This window comes from Pseudorasbora parva, chromosome 20 (genome assembly GCF_024679245.1).
Source record: "Pseudorasbora parva isolate DD20220531a chromosome 20, ASM2467924v1, whole genome shotgun sequence".
Lineage (NCBI taxonomy): Eukaryota > Metazoa > Chordata > Actinopteri > Cypriniformes > Gobionidae > Pseudorasbora > Pseudorasbora parva.
Genome location: NC_090191.1, coordinates 35,858,588 through 35,876,328, shown reverse-complemented (window position 1 = coordinate 35,876,328; position 17,741 = coordinate 35,858,588). Strand labels below are relative to the sequence as shown.

Below are 17,741 nucleotides of genomic sequence, written 5' to 3'. Positions count from 1 at the left end.
TAGTTTGAAACTGTCTGCTGCCCGGGCCCTCGAGAAAAGACCCCATCTCTCTCTCTCTCTTTCTCTTTCTCTTCTTGGTGAGAACTCAGGTAGGAGATATCAGATTTTCTTATTGGATCTAAATGACATGGTTCATTGATAACTAAAATCTACTCAAACAATTGCATGCCTACCGGATTATATTAATTCTGCAAAGTTGTCCATAATGTGTGAACTCAGGCCTGAGGATCACCCTCTTCATTCCTCAGTCACCAATGCAATGCTTGTCTTGTTCGCCAGAGGGACTGGTGGTTTGCATGCTTTGGGTTTTTCCCTTAATGCTGCTTAATACTGACTATCAATGGCAACATTCCTGCCACCGTCATCCTGTGATATTCCAGCCATTCAGGTGGAGTACAACTGGTCCTCGCTTATTAAAGTAAAATTTACGTAACTCCAAAGTGAGACAGTTAATCTGCTGCAAAGACTTGGTGGATTTGGTCAGAGACGCTGCACTCAGGCCTCTGGCTGCTTCTGTCACGCTCTCATTATCACAAGGACGCATTGTAAAATAAACCTTGATCCAAGATAATCTCTGGAAAGAGCCATTAGTTGGAGTACCCTCAGACAAGATCTAAGTCTAAAGACAATTGGATAACCTACAGACCTCAAAACCCCTTAAGGAGCTGCATCAATATCTAGACACTTTAGACACACTATGCATGGATTTCATTGCAATACAAGCAAAAATGAAACCAAGTGGTGTTAAAGGTTGCTAAAGCAGAAATAAATGTAATTTGTTTAGTCTTGTTTGCAATAGTTTTCAATCCGTTGGTCCTCAAGTTCACGCATGTGTAATTTGTCATCCCATTAACTATCAACATGTTCCAATTTATGTCTCAATTTTGAACATATCTGGGGAGGGTTAACCTCAACAAACTTCATTTTGTGATATTTTCTGCTTGACAAATGTGCTTGTGCTGTGTTACTTTCAAGAAAATCAACAAACAAAGGTTCCAAAAGGTTGTTTTTTGTTTTTTTGCAGCAATAAAGAGCCAAAGAAGAGCATTTTAGTGAATAACCTTTTAGTGAACCTTTTAGTGAAATTGTCCAAAGAACATTTTAATAATATAATGAACCTTCTTCTGACTTCATAAAGGAACTTTTGTTGAATGAAAAGATTTCTATGGATGTTGAATGTTCTTCATGGAACCATCAATGCCAATAAAGAACCTTTAGAATGCACTTTAACAGAACCTTTAAACTTTGATATTTCATAGATACCCTTTGGGGCCAGTGTATATAATCAAAATGTGGTGCATTAAAAAACTAAAAGGGTCTTTAACGTCAGTAGGTGTTGTGGAACAATGTCCTGCACAAACAATGTGCTTCAAAAATAGATGACAAGGACACATGCACTCTTGATTTACACAGAGAATGAGCGGCAGGCCTTGATGAGACCAGCCAAGTTCATTGTCTGTAAAAGTGTGGAGCACCTGTTCCGAAACCGCATAGTTTATTACTGGCCAAAAATAGCCTCACTCATTCATCACATGTTTATTGTGTGATGATTTATTTCCTGGTGGACACACACATTTCAATGCTTGTTAAACACGAAAGTGAATATAAAATATGGCCCAACAATGTTGAACATTATGTTTGTCTCTGGGATCAGGGTCAGGATGATTTGTAGGCCATGTCAAGAATGTTCTGCTTTAAAAAAAAAAAAAAAAGTGGAATTTATTTGAACTGATTTGACATGCATGACTTAAACTTATTTACTTTATCAGGAATCAACTAGTCATGGCTGACTCAGAGGATATGGTGGAGGAGGAAGTGCAGTATGTATTTTTAACCTTTTCATATTCAGAACACTGACCTCAAAGTATAAACTAAATATACTATTTACTAAAATATGTGTAAAAAAAGCTAAAAAGGACATCTTTTTGGTGTATTTTAATTTAATGTATCAAATTGAAGTCAACTGTTCATTCTTTTTTCTTTCTTTTTCTCTTTCACCCTGTGTATGTAATAGGGAAGGTAAGCCAGTTTGAGAGTACCTATTCATGCACTATTACTAATTATGCCTTCATGAAAATGGAGGCTGGTTTCGGAGGAAGTTTTTTATGCTGTCAGCTTGTGTGCATGTTCTACATTAGACAATGCACAAGAATCACTTTTGTCCTTGGCTACATGTCCTGTGGAATTGGGTTACTCAAGGCTGCCACTAACATCAATAGGCCTATGTGCAGGGTGACATTGTTATGTCCAGTTAAGTGTGTCCTACCCATGCCCATTTCCTATTGTCTCAGATATCAATCCCCCCCATTCGTCACTTGTGTGCTCTCAATAATGACCTGTGAATGAAAAAAGTAGGCTAATGCTTGTTGTCAGCAAATAGGCCTATTATATCTCATTGGAAAAACGTAGCCTACCTCTGGTGACATTTCTGCAAAATGATATTACATTGCTTTTGTATGACACTTTAAAGGGATACTTCACCCAAAAACTAATATTATGACATAATTTACTCACCCTCAAGTTGTTACAAACCTGTATGAGTTTCTTTGTTCTGCTGAACACGAGAAGATATTTGGAAGGATGTTTGTAACAAAGCATATGGGGCAACCATTAACTACCATGGTATTGTTTCCCTACTATGGCAATCAATGGTTGCTTTATCTGCTTGGTTACAAACATTCTTCAAAATATATATTTTTTGTGTTCAGCAGAACAAAGAAGCTCATACAGGTTTGTAACAACTTCAGGGTGAGTAAATGATGACAGAATTAAAAATGGGGTTAACTATCCCTTTAAGGCGTCCTATCATACACCCGGCGAATGTGTTTTTTTGCTAATTTCAGCCAGACACAGTTATAATTTTCATATCCTGCACCACTTTATAGCAAATAGCAAATGCACTTATCTGTTCACCCAGTTCAGATCTAAAAACGAGAAGAAGAAAAAATTTGTTGAGAAAATTTAAACTGACTGCACCATTGACCAACTGAAATCTGGTCTAAAGTCAATGGCCCAGTATGTTTTTTATTTATTTAAAGTGCACATTAGTAATATGCATGTCTACAATGCATGTACACGTTGATTGTTACGTAGCAAACAAACATTTTTAAATATTAAAAGTAAAAGGATTCTTCTCTGGAGAAATATTCAGTCTTTCCGATTGCAAATTCCGCCATGTAAATAGCGAATCCACCATGGTGCAAGTACAACTGGATTTTAAAGGGAATGGGAGATGAGACTTTGATTGGTTTATTACAAATTACGCCCAAAATACACCCAAGACTCATTAAGAGAAACAACCCTTTTGAGGACCTAAGTGCACTAAAATAAATAGGGCTCTAAACATGAAAAAGTGCATTATCTGAAACAGATTAACATGACGTTGACAATGTTCCATTATGTTGGTTGTTGTACGTATTGCGTCATTTCAAAAATGAAATATTCTGAGTGGTGCTATGCGTTCATTAATAATGGATTAGTAGTAGAAGCACGTTTTTCCAATGAGGCTGAGTTGATTTATGGCTTCATTATAATGATCATGTAAAAATTATGTTAAATTCATTTAATGCATAATTTGGTCCATGCTCACATGCAAATTTCATCAGATACTGCATTGGTGGAACATGAACTATTTCTCAGTTTCATTTACAAGCTGTTGGGTGGATCTCAATGTTCTGACAAAGGTTATAGATGATCTGTTAACTTGATTTAGCATCTTGATTATGCAAAGACTGATCAAATATTCCTCGCTTCTGAATGTATTTGCTACTAATCATTATTATGTTCACACTGTAGTGGAGGAAACCGAAGAGGAAGGTAAATCTTGTTCACTGGGTGCTGTGTTGTGTTGCTTTTCCTGCATGAGTATACATTTTAAAATGAACTTCAAAATATTTTGGATTTAGATAACATTAATACAACATATGTGGCTTAAAAGTATTAGAACTGTCAGTTTTATGCTGCAGACTAGAGTATTTCATGACGCATGCAGATATTTCAGTTTATTGCAGTTCATTAATTTACTCATCCTCATTATGCATTTATTATTTCTTCCATCTTGCATTCATTTGTTCTATCACTCCTCTTGAAGTGGAAGGTAAACTTTTAAAACATATACAATCATTAATTTATGCACCCATTATTTAATTGTTAATTTTTTTTTTTTTCATTTAGTGATATAATATTGCACTTCAGTTGTAAATCACCTTGTCAATGGAAAACAAAACCTTGCATATCTTCATACAAATAAACATAGCATTACACTTATTATGGTAGCCTATCCATAATAATCGTTTCTTTTCTATAGTGGCGCCTCCAACAGAGGAAGGTAGTACATCGATCTGACCTTTATTTTGTGATGACTTTCTGTACATTTACCATAACCAGTGCAAGGTAATCTTTAATATTTCACATTATATTTTCATATTAGAACCAGCCCCTGAGGTGGAAGGTAATCATTCCCTTATCTGATTGTTAAAACAATTATTTAAATGTTTTATGATTTTTAAATAACATCCAAGTTACAATAGTCAGCTATCTTTAAACCACTGGATCAACACATATATTATGATGTTGATAATCATCATAATGTGCATAATGTGCATGACAGAAAATGCCTTCATTTTCGTACTCACCATTTAAACCAAGACCAGGATTCAGGCAACAAAAGATTAATATGAACAATTCAGTTGCAAAGAAAATCTCTTGTCATGAACTGAATTTGATTTTTATCCCCAAAAAAAATAAAAATCATGTTTTGTCAGTAAGAATATCTGTTCCTGAATGACAGATCTTGGTATGTTGATAATTTATCAAACTAGTCTTTATAAACTAACTGATTTGCTCTTCTTATATTAGAGCCTCCGGAAGTTGAAGGTAATTATTTCAGTTATTAAGAATATTGAGGTTATTTATACCTTATAGTGTACAAGTGTCTGTAAATCTTCATTCTTTAACCACTTATAACTTATCTCATATCTGAACAGAGGAGCCAGAACCTGAACCAGAAGGTAAAGCTCTTCAGCTTTACATGCATTCATAGAATATAGATTATTAACAAAACATTCAGCAAGATTTTCTAAAACATTCATTCAAATTTGTTTGGCACTTTGCTGCTAATTTTGTAATATATGGAAGGCAAAGTATTGAACCCGTGTTTAGTGTGTAACATGATCTGTTCAACCTTAATGATGTGAGCAGCACTGGGTGGCCAGTGCCATCAGTTCAGTTTATTACATGTAAATATTACTGATTAACTATGAGAAGAGCCAAACGCATGTCTTCATGATGGACAGCTCATTTTCTTGTCAAATGTTTACCATGATTACAATGGCATGACGTCCCATTGTGAAGGCTGGAGGACAAAACTGTGTTTATTTGTAAGGTTCGTATGTCATGATGCAATATTTCAGCTAATTTAAATCGCATGTGTAATGTTTGACTGTCAGAACATTGGGTCGTCACATTCAGCCGGGTATTTGTTTCAAAATCAAAACATTTATTTTGTTCTGGCAATTTTTCCTATAACAGCTTAAAAAAATTGTCTATGCAATTAGTCTTAATGTGAAATTGTGTCTTCATCTAACAGAAGCCCCTGTAGAGGAGGAGGCCGCAGGTAACTGCTCCTATAATCACACACATTCAGTTTGGCTGATTCCCTCTTATGTCGAGATGTGAAATATTTGTGTGACATATTATTAGTCAGTGATTATGTTTTTTTATATATATTTTATCCCCAGATGAGACAAAACCAAAGCCAAAGTATGTTCTATATTGACATTCATCTGCATTCTTCTGACATTCTTCAAGTCATACGTGAAGAATGCACAGCGTCAGTCATCATGAGTAAATCTTATTTTACAGATTCATGCCCAACATCACTGCTCCAAAGATTCCTGAAGGAGATAAGGTGGACTTTGATGTGAGTAACATGGTTTAAATTTTAATTACATCACTTCCTGTATTCGCTTCAAAGTGTTTGGAACGGAATATTGTATCATCTTGCTTTCTAGATTGAATTTTGTAAACCTGCTCATGATTCACATTTTCTTATGCTACATTGTCCATGCCATGTCCTTTGTCATGGGATTTGTATTATGCAAATGTGTATAATTCTACAATTATTATATCAGAAATTTTTCATTTTCAATCTAGTGTTAAGTTCTGGTAGTCAGATCAACTAGGCCTAGTTAATATTAAAATTCTAGATGTATATTCATTCCATTCATCATGCTGGAAATGAAGGATTTGAGCCCATTGTAAGATACAGGACTCAGAACTGAGTTAAAAAAAATGGTAAATGAAAGTTTGAAAACAATTTTTCATTTGGAGGGCGCAAATTGAACAAAGTGTGTTGTGGTCCCTTTTAATACTCAACGTTTATGTGCAGCTAACAGGGAACATTCTTTAGCTAACATTAATAGACAGTTCATTCAAAGTTATCTGGCCATTAAACATGTAAACATTGTTCATGGAACTTTTTTCTAAAATGTTTTAGTTTGTCTAACATTACTAATTCTTTCAGAGAACATTCATGTTCCCATGATGTGTGTGTGTGTGTGTAACATCCACAGGACATCCACAGGAAGCGTCAGGAGAAGGATTTATCTGAGCTTCAGTCACTGATTGAGGCTCATTTTATCCAGAGGAAGAAGGATGAAGAGGAGCTGATCGCTCTTGTCAACAGAATCGTAGGTCCTGCATAATCTGTAAGAACTGTCTAATCCAGAAGGGTTTCCCAATTGTATTACAATAACATTCAGTCTTTACTTGTGATTGATGGTGTTGTGTCTGTCTGGTGCTGTGTGCAGGAGAAGCGTCGCACAGAGAGGGCAGAGCAGCAAAGAGTCCGTGCAGATAAGGAGAAGGAGAGACAAGCCCGTCTGGCAGTGAGTAACACTCCCTTCAGCAAATAGGAAACATCCGTTTAACTCATTGATGGTTATTGCAAGAATGGAAATGGAGGAAATAAGTGAAACTCTTTCCATCGAATCTCTCAACAGGAAGAAAAGGAGAGAAGAGAGCTAGAGGAACAGAGGAAGAAACAAGATGAAGATGCCAAGAAGAAGAAAGCTCTCACCAACATGACACACCAGTACGGAGGAATCCAACAGAAGGTTTGAATTAAGATATTTCTAGGAATAAATTAGATTTTGATCTATGAATTGCATTGAAAGGGTAACCTAGATATAGTAAAAGGTAATGTGCAATTTGCAAAATAAGACGTCACAGGAAGAATCTGCTTCTCTTTCTCATCATTTATGTCTCAAGGGTGAGGGCCGCAAAGGGGCGAAGAAACAGACGGAGCGAGAGAAGAAGAAGAAGATCCTGGCGGATAGGAGGAAGGCACTCACCATCGATCATCTGTCTGAAGATAAACTGAAGTAAGTCTCCACTGAACATGATCTCATCACAGTTCCCATCGTCGGCCACTGACGAAGCTTCTGATTGGTTCTCGCAGAGAGAAGGCCAGTGAGCTCTGGCAGTGGATGATGCAGCTGGAGGCAGAGAAGTTCGACCTCAGCGAGAAACTGAAGAGGCAGAAATATGACGTAAGTGTTGACTTTATCACACAACAACATGAAAAAGCATGAATGTTTACAAAATGACAAAGTCAATATGGGTCAATGACAAATATGTATAATAACATGATGATAATTTCCTTTTGCCATATTGCCTTAATCGTTTCTTTATTTATGTTGGTATCAGCTGTTATTTTTGAAGTATTTTAAGCAAAAGTCTACAGAAAAAGTTTTTTGTTATAAAAAATGTATTTTGACTCGACATAAATCACTTAAAGTCAACCTGAAAACAACTTTTTAAACTTTATTATCATTATTGTTAACAATTTGTTATTCCTCCAAAAATTATATCAAACCCCTGTCATACCCTCTAAAAAGTTTCAAAGTTAAATAAAGCAAACATTACTGTAGTTCATTTGACAAGAATAATACAGAATGTCTTGTTTAATTTAACATGTTATTGGCAATCTCTTTGTAACTAATTGTGAATTTTACAAACTATTTATGAGTTTAAATTGTTTCTACAAATGTATTTTCAGTATATAGAAATCGCTTGAAAATACAACAAATTCCCAATAACTGAAATCATGTCCCAGCTTACATTTTTTTTCTTGTTAAATTTGTTAAATATTCTCCAAGTAAAATGGTTGAATATTTCATGTTGACTTTAATGCCTGGTATGAATAAGTGTTCTTGTCAATTCAATCACAAGTGACAATAATAAATACAGGTGTACACAAGGTCTAAAATGTTTTGAGCTTGTCCACTTTTGACCACTTCCAGAAGTAGTTGGATTGCTTTCATAGTATAGACGCTCATGTGGTCGCATACATTCGAATAAGCCACAATAGACCGGCTGCTGGCCTAATGCTTAAACATAATGGGCCGTGCGCTAGGACAGGATTTATACTTGTTAAAACATTTGGTTTGAAGACGAAAAACATACCAAGCACATGTTCTCTCAGCTTTCCTGATTTCTAACACGCTCACAGCATTTGCTGCGGTCCTTCTGCTATCAAAGCAGAACATTATAGCGCTGTGCGTATGTTTTTTCATCATGTCTGTGCACGTTCTCGTGTAAATTGTGCAAGCTTATTCCATTCATTATTGAAAGATCTGAAAAAGCCCATACATTTACCCACGCATAGACCCTCCCCTTGAAGAAATCGGGACAGAAGTGGTTAAAAGTGGACAAAGTGGGCGGATTAAAGCAACAGATGGAATGTGAATGTCTCGTCTGCTTGTGATCTGACCAAAACACATCTTAATAACAGATGTAAACAGGGCCTAAAAGACTTAGCCAGTAAAGTAGCTTCCACTTTGCCGCTGTGATAAACAGGCCTCCATGGCCTACCTGTCTAAAACTGTGACTTGCTTCCAGATCAATGTTCTCCAGACCCGAATCAATGAACAACAGAAGTTGTAAGTAACTGGCTGTGAGGGCGGCCACCTCACTGTTGTGTAGCCTGCTGTCAGTAACTGTTGTCGGTCACATTTGTGTCGGGTCTGGGTTCTCGGTCGGCCGGTGAAGGCAGCTGATGTGCCTGTGGCTACAATCAGGCAGCGGATGTCTGCGAATCCACAGGTTTTCCCTATCAGCTGGTTCTTTTGATGTTGTCTTTTGTGCTTAGCAAGGCTTCCGTATGTGTTCCTTACAGATCACTCAGCTACTGGCTAGAGTCAAAGATCACCAGAGGTAAGTACTCTGAGCCACACTGGTCACTTTCCCCTGGTTTCAATAAGGTCTGGCTCAGAGGAAGGAAACAGACGATGTGTTGCTGTTAACGGGATAGTTTACCCCAAAGTTTTAATTATTTACTCACCCTCATGCCATGATTTTCTTCCTTAAGATAACAAAATGTTTTCTGAAGCCAAACAATAGGCGTGCAAATGAAAAATACACAACTCTTTTTGGTTTACACTATGAGTATTTTTCTTACATACCTGTAAGAATTACCATCACTACCCCTGTAATTTTTCCGCCCAAGTGGCGCCCATTCACTGGCATTATCTGGACTCACAGAGGTGGCTTATTTTCTAAAAAAAAAAATCTTTTTTATCTAAAGAAAGGAAGTCCTGGTGTAAGAGTGATGATGACAGAATTAAAAAAAAATGGGTAAACTATCCCTTTAAGCTGACCAATACAAAGCAATTTTGGGTTTGGTCTGCCCCACAGATCCCACTTCTTTCAGATCTCAGGCCTGATGAAACCATACAATCTTGACAGGAGCGAGCTCGGAGCATGTGGTTCAGCTTAATCTTAGTGTCAAATGGGGAAGTGTTTAGGATCGTTCCACCAATCCTAACATGACCAGTTTAAGTGGCTCCTTCCATTCATACTTTACTGTCCTCGTCCTTGCCAACACATCCAGTATACATGAATTTGTCTATAAATATATTCATAGATAAATATGAATTATTGTAAATATTGACTTTAGGGAAGACATTAAATATATTGATTGGGCATAAATGAGAGCAACTCCAAATGGAATGGTAAGTTAAAAATGATCATTTTGCCTCTGGAGATGGAATCTGTAGGCTGAACAAGAGGGTAAGAAACACATTAGGACAAAACTAGATTACAACATGGACTGCATGCAACTGAGTGGCACTTTTTCCTTGCATGTATATGAAACGTGTCTCTTCTAATTTTGCGAACTGCTATTTTCTTAACTGTCTATTTATTTTTTCAGCTATAACCTGTAAGGTGCAATTCACACACACCTTTTTTCTATTCCACTGTGCTACTTTTCCATTGTTTTCGTCAGTGTAAACATTTGCTAGATGGACATGTTTAACCGGTGTGTCTCTCGCATTACAAGGCATTCTAAAACCGTGGCCCTCGAGTTAAAAAAATCCACCTTTTAAAAAGCACGCCTCTACACCTTGTGCATTTAACAGCTAAAGTGTTGTTCTGTGTGAACCGGTCCTAAAGCAGTCACATTTCTATTCTAAATATTGTCTCAGTTTTTTATCAATTCTTTGTTGTCAAAATCAATCTCAGTCTAACAATTGCAATGTCACTGAAATACGATTTTCATTCAAAAGTGCTGAATTTTGCTTAAGCTAATACATTATGTTGTATTGGAAAGCATGAGGTTGTGGGGACATGAATCCTTTTTGGATGCTGGTTATTGTGTTGGCATTGAATATGGCAGTATTAATGAGTCATCCATGCACATTAGCAAACCACAACCATCCAATCAATTCTCAGTAGACAAATCAAGTACCCTACATTTTGTTTTTGTTTGAGCAGCCATTTTGCTCTGATATACATCACAATAAGGAAATAAAGACAATGCAACTTCCTTTTCATGGTGACTAAGCTTTAGCTTCTGAAATAGCATGGGAACAAATTCCAAACCAAAATAAATAAAGACTCGCCTTTAATTTTTAGTTTTGTGAATATTTCATGTTGACTTTTTGGATTGGGTTTGTCAACACAGTTAAGCCTTAGCATATGAATATTAATTAGGATATGCTCAGATAAATAGCCTATGATATGAGATCAGGTTTGTAATAGAGAAATGTCCTCATTTCCAAGACAAAACTGAAATGCTTTGACATTATGATTAGAAATAAAATGCACAAACTCATTTAAATTATTCCCACAGCACACTGAGTAGCATAACGTTATGTTCTCATAGCGCAGTGATTTAGTAGATCAGTGGATTGATGAAAACATCAACAATTATCTGATATGCAGCCAAATAAAATGGTTTGATAATTGTTTCTCTTTGCAGTGCCAAAGGTCGTGGCAAGGGCAAGGTTGGCGGCAGGCTGAGGTAAACGTGCAGCGAATCAAAACAACCCAGAGATCCAGAAGACTTTGCCACCTTCACATATGCAGTGCTAGTCATTATAAAGCCACAGTTCTGTTTGACTGCACTGGTAGAGACAGTAAAGCGACATATTTTACTGGTGTCATGTTGTATTTCTGCCTGTTATTTTGTTTTTGTCTTGGACACAGAAGTATTGAGCATTTATCAATAAATTGCATTAAGTGTAATATTATCCCTGCGATATTAAAAGAGTCAAATTGTTCACAAGGCATCCTGATGACTGTTTCTTAAGTTTTATTTTCCATTTGTAAAGAAATGTTTATTTGACATGTTTTAATTACTAAACCCCACCAAATAAATTGATGGGATTTTCAAGCAGTGCAGCGAGATAAAGGTGTAGTTTGATGATGCCAAGTTTGGGTGCAGAATCTTGGGACATGTGGTCTTCACCTCACTCCCGGTGGAAAAGAATCAGGATTGGACTCGGGCAGAAATCATGTTCGTGTGATCATTAACGTTACTGTAAGCAGAGCAGGACCAAGTGTTGTGGGAGCTGAGCAAGGCCGCTGGAGGGATTGTTAATAAGATGAACACAACGTACACCTCGCGAGCAGCAGGACATTTATAATGTCACACAGTAGCCTGCACCATTTCCGAGTGAGGTAACGCAGCTCTGTGTAACATATTCGATATATTCAAGTGTGTTTAAAATGATGTTATGACGTTACTCTGTGCGTTCGCTCAGCGGCGAGAGTAAGAGTTTCTGCAAAATATAAACAGGAAATCAAGGGTAATGCAGATATGATGCAATTGACACGTGACTCCTTCAGATGTCCTGGTTCATTGGTTAATATAATTGGAAACATTTGGGATATTGTTAATTGAACAAAATATATAACAGTGGCCTAGTGGTTTTTGAATATTTTACTGAAAAAATGTTACATAGTAGTGCACATTTAATATTAAGCAAAGCACAAAGAGGATTCTATTTTTGCAGGTCACCTGATATTGGTATGGTATGTCAAAGGTCAACACCAACCTGGCAGCTCTGGTGTGTCAGAGAACTTAGTTAGAATATATTAGAACTTATAATCAGATTTTGGGGTTTCAAGATAATTTAATGCAAGGTTTGCCTGTGGACCGAGTTTTTGCTGTAGAAAACAAAGTGTTGTTCACGCTGTTCCCCACAGGAGGGCGTTCAGCGTTTCGGGTGAACTCAGGAAAGTGTCTCACCCATAGACTGTCTTACAAGGAGCAGGATTAGACAGGTTTTCATAATGAATGAAGATACACCTTTTGTCCACATAGGTGAGGGGGTGTCGGACTGGGGGGGTAAAGGGTACCGAATACCCAGGGCCTGAGGCAGGGGGAAGGCCCTTAAAAGTCAGTTTTCTATACATACATATACATGCATTAATATTTGTATAGCATTTATGTACAAATGGCTTATTTTGTTTACATTGTAAGTGTTTTATGATAAAAATGCAATACCCCACCCATTGGTATCACTATGGTATTTGGTACAGGGGCCCAGCAAGATGGTTTGTACCCAGGGCCCAAAATTTGCTGCTACGCCGCTGATGGTACGGACGAAACATCAACAATATGGGTTACATTGACTATTGCCTGCCCACACTTTGACAAAAAAATTGGTCCTCAAAACATTACGTATTTTGCAATAATGTAACTATATGACATTGCACTATTTCTTTAAGTAATAAATAGCTAGTAAGAAAATATAAGGATACCTAACGTTACAGTATGCAAGTAATTATTCTATCAGTATGCAATGCTAAATTAAGTTTACTAGTACATTATTTCAGCAACATGTCATGAATTAGTAAGTTTCTATGCACAGTGTGAGACATTTTATTTGTATGTTATGCGGCTAGAGTCAAGGCACTGAGTCAATGGGCTCCGACGAGTAATTCACACCCACAGCGACTTCGAGGAGCTAAGATAATAACTTAGTTCTTAAAAAATTAAACAAATCAAGCAGGGATACTTCCTTGTCAAGCAGAAATGTGGCTAACTCTGCATCAGTTTTTAATCCTTTCAGGACACGTAACATTACATCCCTCCACCTCGGAAAAGTCACTCCGATGTTTACATTTGTTTCGGGCTCTATCTAATTCTTTCTTTTTGTCTTTTTTATCATCGTCATCTGTCTTTTTCCATTTACCCACCTTTATTTTATGAGCAGGTGCCACTCGAGGAATTGGCAGTTTGGATTATTTGTCTGCAGTAAACAAAGCTGCAGCACACCAGTGATCTTGAATTTGAACGCCTGTATGTGAGCTGTGCGTGACAAAGGATGTGATCAGTGCGAGGTTGATTAACACTGCTAAGACACTCTTCCTGGCTCTGATTGGTTGTTTCTTACAGGGAGCGGTGTATTTCTGCAAATGGCAATACCACTGGAAGGAGCCAGAGGACCTTGATTTTTTGGATAATCACAGATTATCTGTCTCATATTCTACTGTCAGGACATAATGACAGGGTTAACAAAATTATAAATAAAAGAAAACTTTTTTTTTACAAAAGTTACCTACTGCAGATTTAAGATCAAAAATTCACTTGTTCAGAAGACCAGCTTTGCTCTTCAGTACTGATAGCAGAATGACAGAACCTGCAGTGAGGTTTTTCATCCGCTCCACTAGACGGCGTGTCTGGGTTTCACTGTCAGAGTGACACCTTTGGGTCCTTGATAACAATAATAACGCTTGATGACAGTTGCTACAGCACTGTTATATCACACACAACTGTATGTTTCAGCAAATAACCGACACACACAGGTAAGTAACATTAAACATAAAGAGAATTTCTTTAGTAAAATAAGGATCTCGCGCCAAACTCTGTCGCCAAACAAGTAACGTTACTTTGGGCTTTGTTTACTGCTGAACTCCATCAGACCTTCAAAACAACAAATACTCGTTAGTTGTTGCGTTAAATGTCTAACTTAATCTTTGAATGAATTGCCATCTGATGTTCATAAGTTATATTATAAAGTAGTACAATGATAAGGACTCGTGGTTGTGTCTGTTGTTGTTATTGTAGTGTTTCTGCAGGAGTGTATGTAACGTTACTGGATTGATGTTTGTTAAAGAGTCAGTTGGAGTGTGAAGCTTTGGGGCTTATTGCACAAAACTAGGATAAGGGATATCTTGGTGATCCTGGCTCAGTTTATCCACTTATATACTGTTATTTTTCGTTATCGTTATCTTTCTTGGTTTGAGTGTGTCTTCAGGGTACATTTAGACGACACAAAAATAAAATTTGCATACAGATGACAAGATCATTAATATATCCTGGCTTAATCCCTTATCCTAGTTTTAATAATAATAATAATAATAATAATAATAATAATAATAATAATAATAGATTTAATTTATAACTCACTTTTCATTCCAAAGAATCTCAAAGTGCAACAATGGAAAAAGGGAAAGATAACAAAAATGAATATAAAAGTAAAATTAGCGAAAAATACAAACAATCAACACATAAAGCCTTTCTGAACATGAAAGTCTTCAGTTCAGCTTTAAACTGGTCCAGGCTCTGTACTGCTCTCTCACTGGTTCCAAAGCCTGGGTCCAGCCGGGCAGAAAGCTCGATCTGCCATGGTATGAAGCCTGATGGTGGGGACTTAAAGAAGCAGGGGACCTGAAGATCTGAGGGTGCAGGTGGAGGATTTCAAAGTGATAAGCTCCTGTAGATATGGAAGTGCATGTCCGACTCCGGTGATGCATTTATGTGTGACCAGGAGGATTTTGTAGTCGATCTGGGATGAAACATCAAGCCAGTGTAATGAGTGTAGGATGGGAGTTATGTGATCATATATACGGACTCTCAAACGGACTCTGGCAGCACTGTTTTGTAGAGTGGCGGTTGTAGTTTTGTACAATAGGCCCCTGATGTTCTGCTGCTGTGCTTTTGCTTCTAATGAAAACCATCATGCACTGTCCAGAACAGAGCTAACCATGAGCAGGAAACCTACGGAAGCCCTGAACTGCCATGGATAATTTTGTTTTATGTCATGTCGTGATCACGATTTAATTTTCTGATCTCGAGATGATAAGTTGTTTTCTCGCGATATGACTTAACTTTTTTTGAGATCACGAGAAAATGTTCTTGGGATCACCACTTTATATTTTCTTGTGATGTCGAGATAACAAAAGTTTTTTTGTCATGATAACGACTTAATCTTCTCTAAGTTACACAACTGCACCAAGTTACAGGCGGCAGTATAGAACCAATTAACTGATGGTGTGCAGTATAGCCTATCCAACTTACTGTAGATTGAACGTGTTAAAGACTTTTCGTGACCGCTATAATTTGTGTAGTACTGTGTGCATTAAGTAATGTTAAATGGTTTAATGTAATTAGTTAATTATAGCGTTCGGTGTGATGCTAAACTTACTGTTTAACTTATTTTGATGTCACTGTATTCTGTGTGCAACTTATTGTGCATTTTTAAGATGTCATTTTAATCTGCAGCCTAAATTACTGTTAGTTTGCCACATTGCGTCACTCAATGTATATAGCCTATTGATAAGAAATATGATTTATAGCCTATGTAAAGATGTGTAGCTGCCTATAATTTAACTCGGTGGTACTTTGTAATTAAAACTATTGTATTTTGTACATTTCTTTGTAGCAAACCACACACATACATAAACACTCTTCTCAAGCACATGATACCAGTCACAGCCTATCCTACAGGATACTATAATAACAAATTATGCAATGTAATTTTATTTTAAACGAATTAGGAAAATAAAATGGGCTGAATCAAATTGCAAAATAATTTTTAGAATGCTTACAGAATAATCTGCCATACTTCTAAAGGCACTCCCCCTGCTCATTTGATAATTTACACATGTTAATTCCACAGGGAAGCAAATATTTTGCTGAAAGATCCAGCCGACCAGTCGGATCAGATGCACGTGAAAGTTGTGTTCATATTTTTACAGCAACAGTAGACTCAGGGTGCAGTGTAGTCTTTCAGAATGAATCTCAAGATCACTAGAAAATTAAGTCGTGATCAGAACATTACAAAATAAGTAGTCGTTAGAATAACTTTCACAATCTCATTTTTTTAGATGTAGAATATGGAGTAATTACTTTTTTATTTATGTCTTTCCTTACAGAAGGAATGTGTTTGGAGGATTACAGCAAGCCAGCAGAAGCCGAGCTCAGAGTCGTGTGGACAGACGTCGGCTGTAATGATGGACTTCTGCTCATGGACAGGTAATGTATATAATGTGTGTGTGTGTTTTATTGTGCTGAACATGTAGGTTCCCATCGTTTTCTTTTCGAAGGGCCTCCCCTTTGGAAAGCAAACGATGGGAACCTAAACGGATGGGGAAGGGACGGCGGTTGAGCATTTTTATATATTAATTATTTTTTTTCTGTCCTTGTGTCCAAAAGTATAACCCCTGCTGGAGATTGTGCCGGAAGCTCCGGGGGGAGACCGCACCGGTATCCCCCTCCTTTGGGCGCGCCACTCACACACACACCACATTCGCTCGTATCGCAGAGACCCGGCTGGGATCGAACCAGCAACCTCTGAACCCGTGAGGCAGCGCTCATACCATTGAGCCACAGGTCTCTTGTCTCAACATGTGAAGGAACTTATACTTCACTGTTATCCTGAGAGTTTCCAATAAAGCAGTTAAAGTGAGATTTGAACCCGTGTCTTCATCACAGCCTCGTCCTCAGAGAGTGTGTGTTTATCCACTCGCCCATCATGGATCTTGTGACAGTGATTGTTTTTCAGGACATCTTGTCTGATGAGAAGAGTTTAAAGTCAGCAATAGTGGGACTTGATCCCATATTAAAGAGATCCAGCTGGGATCGAACCAGCAGGGATCGAACCAGCAACCTCTGAACCCGTGAGGCAGCGCTCATACCATTGAGCCACAGGTCTCTTGTCTCAACGTGTGAAGGAACTTATACTTCACTGGTATCCCGTATGTGATCTGTGATTTTACAATAAAGTAGTCAGCAGTGAGATTCAAACCCGTGTCTTCATCACAGCCTCAGCCTCAGAGTGTGTGTTTATCCACTCACCCATCATGGATCTCGTGACAGTGACTGGTTTTCAGGCCATCTTGTCTAATGAGAAGAGTTTAAAGTCAGCAATAGTGGGATTTGAACTCAGGACGCTGCGATTGAAACGCAACTCTTTCTCTCCTGAGCCACTGAGACTGCAGAGATGAGGAGCGTTTGAACAGGTTTTATCCAGAGCTTTGTGTTAAATGAGGAATAACTTTAACAAATGTGGGATTTGAACCAGGACTTTCTGGTCTGAAAGGGAGACGACTATCCGCTGCGCCACAGAGCCTGTGAGGAAATGATCCTGTTTTAGATTTAAAGCTCATCTTAACGTATGTTTGAGCTGGTAAAAGATGCTCATCATTGATTGATAACTCATTGACTT

The 17,741-nt window shown here is 37.6% G+C and overlaps 1 protein-coding gene and 1 long non-coding RNA gene across 5 annotated transcripts; both read left to right on the top strand.

Moving 5' to 3' along the window:
* The first annotated feature begins 1 nt into the window (after window position 1).
* Window positions 2-11,448, top strand: tnnt2e (troponin T2e, cardiac). Of its 4 annotated transcripts, XM_067428424.1 has the most exons (17): window positions 2-89; window positions 1,770-1,824; window positions 2,029-2,035; window positions 4,307-4,327; window positions 4,430-4,450; window positions 4,858-4,875; window positions 4,986-5,009; window positions 5,588-5,614; window positions 5,739-5,760; window positions 5,863-5,920; window positions 6,573-6,689; window positions 6,810-6,887; window positions 7,002-7,115; window positions 7,270-7,382; window positions 7,460-7,550; window positions 9,179-9,216; window positions 11,264-11,448. In XM_067428424.1, the coding sequence occupies exons 2-17, from the start codon at window positions 1,783-1,785 to the stop codon at window positions 11,307-11,309; spliced, it is 837 nt and encodes a 278-aa protein (XP_067284525.1). In that variant the 5' UTR covers window positions 2-89; window positions 1,770-1,782; the 3' UTR covers window positions 11,310-11,448. The 4 variants fall into 4 exon arrangements, with proteins under 4 accessions (XP_067284525.1, XP_067284522.1, XP_067284523.1 ...); XM_067428423.1 differs by lacking the exons at window positions 2-89; window positions 1,770-1,824; window positions 2,029-2,035; window positions 9,179-9,216 and adding an exon at window positions 8,902-8,942 and having other exon boundaries at window positions 3,961-4,327; XM_067428421.1 differs by lacking the exons at window positions 2-89; window positions 1,770-1,824; window positions 2,029-2,035; ... (1 more) ...; window positions 4,430-4,450; window positions 9,179-9,216 and adding exons at window positions 3,666-3,816; window positions 8,902-8,942.
* Window positions 11,449-13,969: 2,521 nt separating this feature from the next.
* LOC137048966 (uncharacterized) lies at window positions 13,970-17,160 on the top strand. The gene is made up of 3 exons (XR_010899535.1): window positions 13,970-14,097; window positions 16,450-16,549; window positions 16,730-17,160. It is a non-coding gene; the product is annotated as an uncharacterized lncRNA (long non-coding RNA).
* The last annotated feature ends 581 nt before the right edge of the window (window positions 17,161-17,741 follow it).

Coding starts and splice junctions, on each gene's coding strand:
- tnnt2e (XM_067428421.1), top strand. CDS start 3,723: ATGCAAAGACTGATCAAATATTCCTCGCTTCTGAATGTATTTGCTACT. Junction 5,615..5,738: donor TGTAGAGGAGGAGGCCGCAG/GTAACTGCTCCT, acceptor TTTTATCCCCAG/ATGAGACAAAACCAAAGCCA. Junction 5,921..6,572: donor GAGATAAGGTGGACTTTGAT/GTGAGTAACATG, acceptor TAACATCCACAG/GACATCCACAGGAAGCGTCA.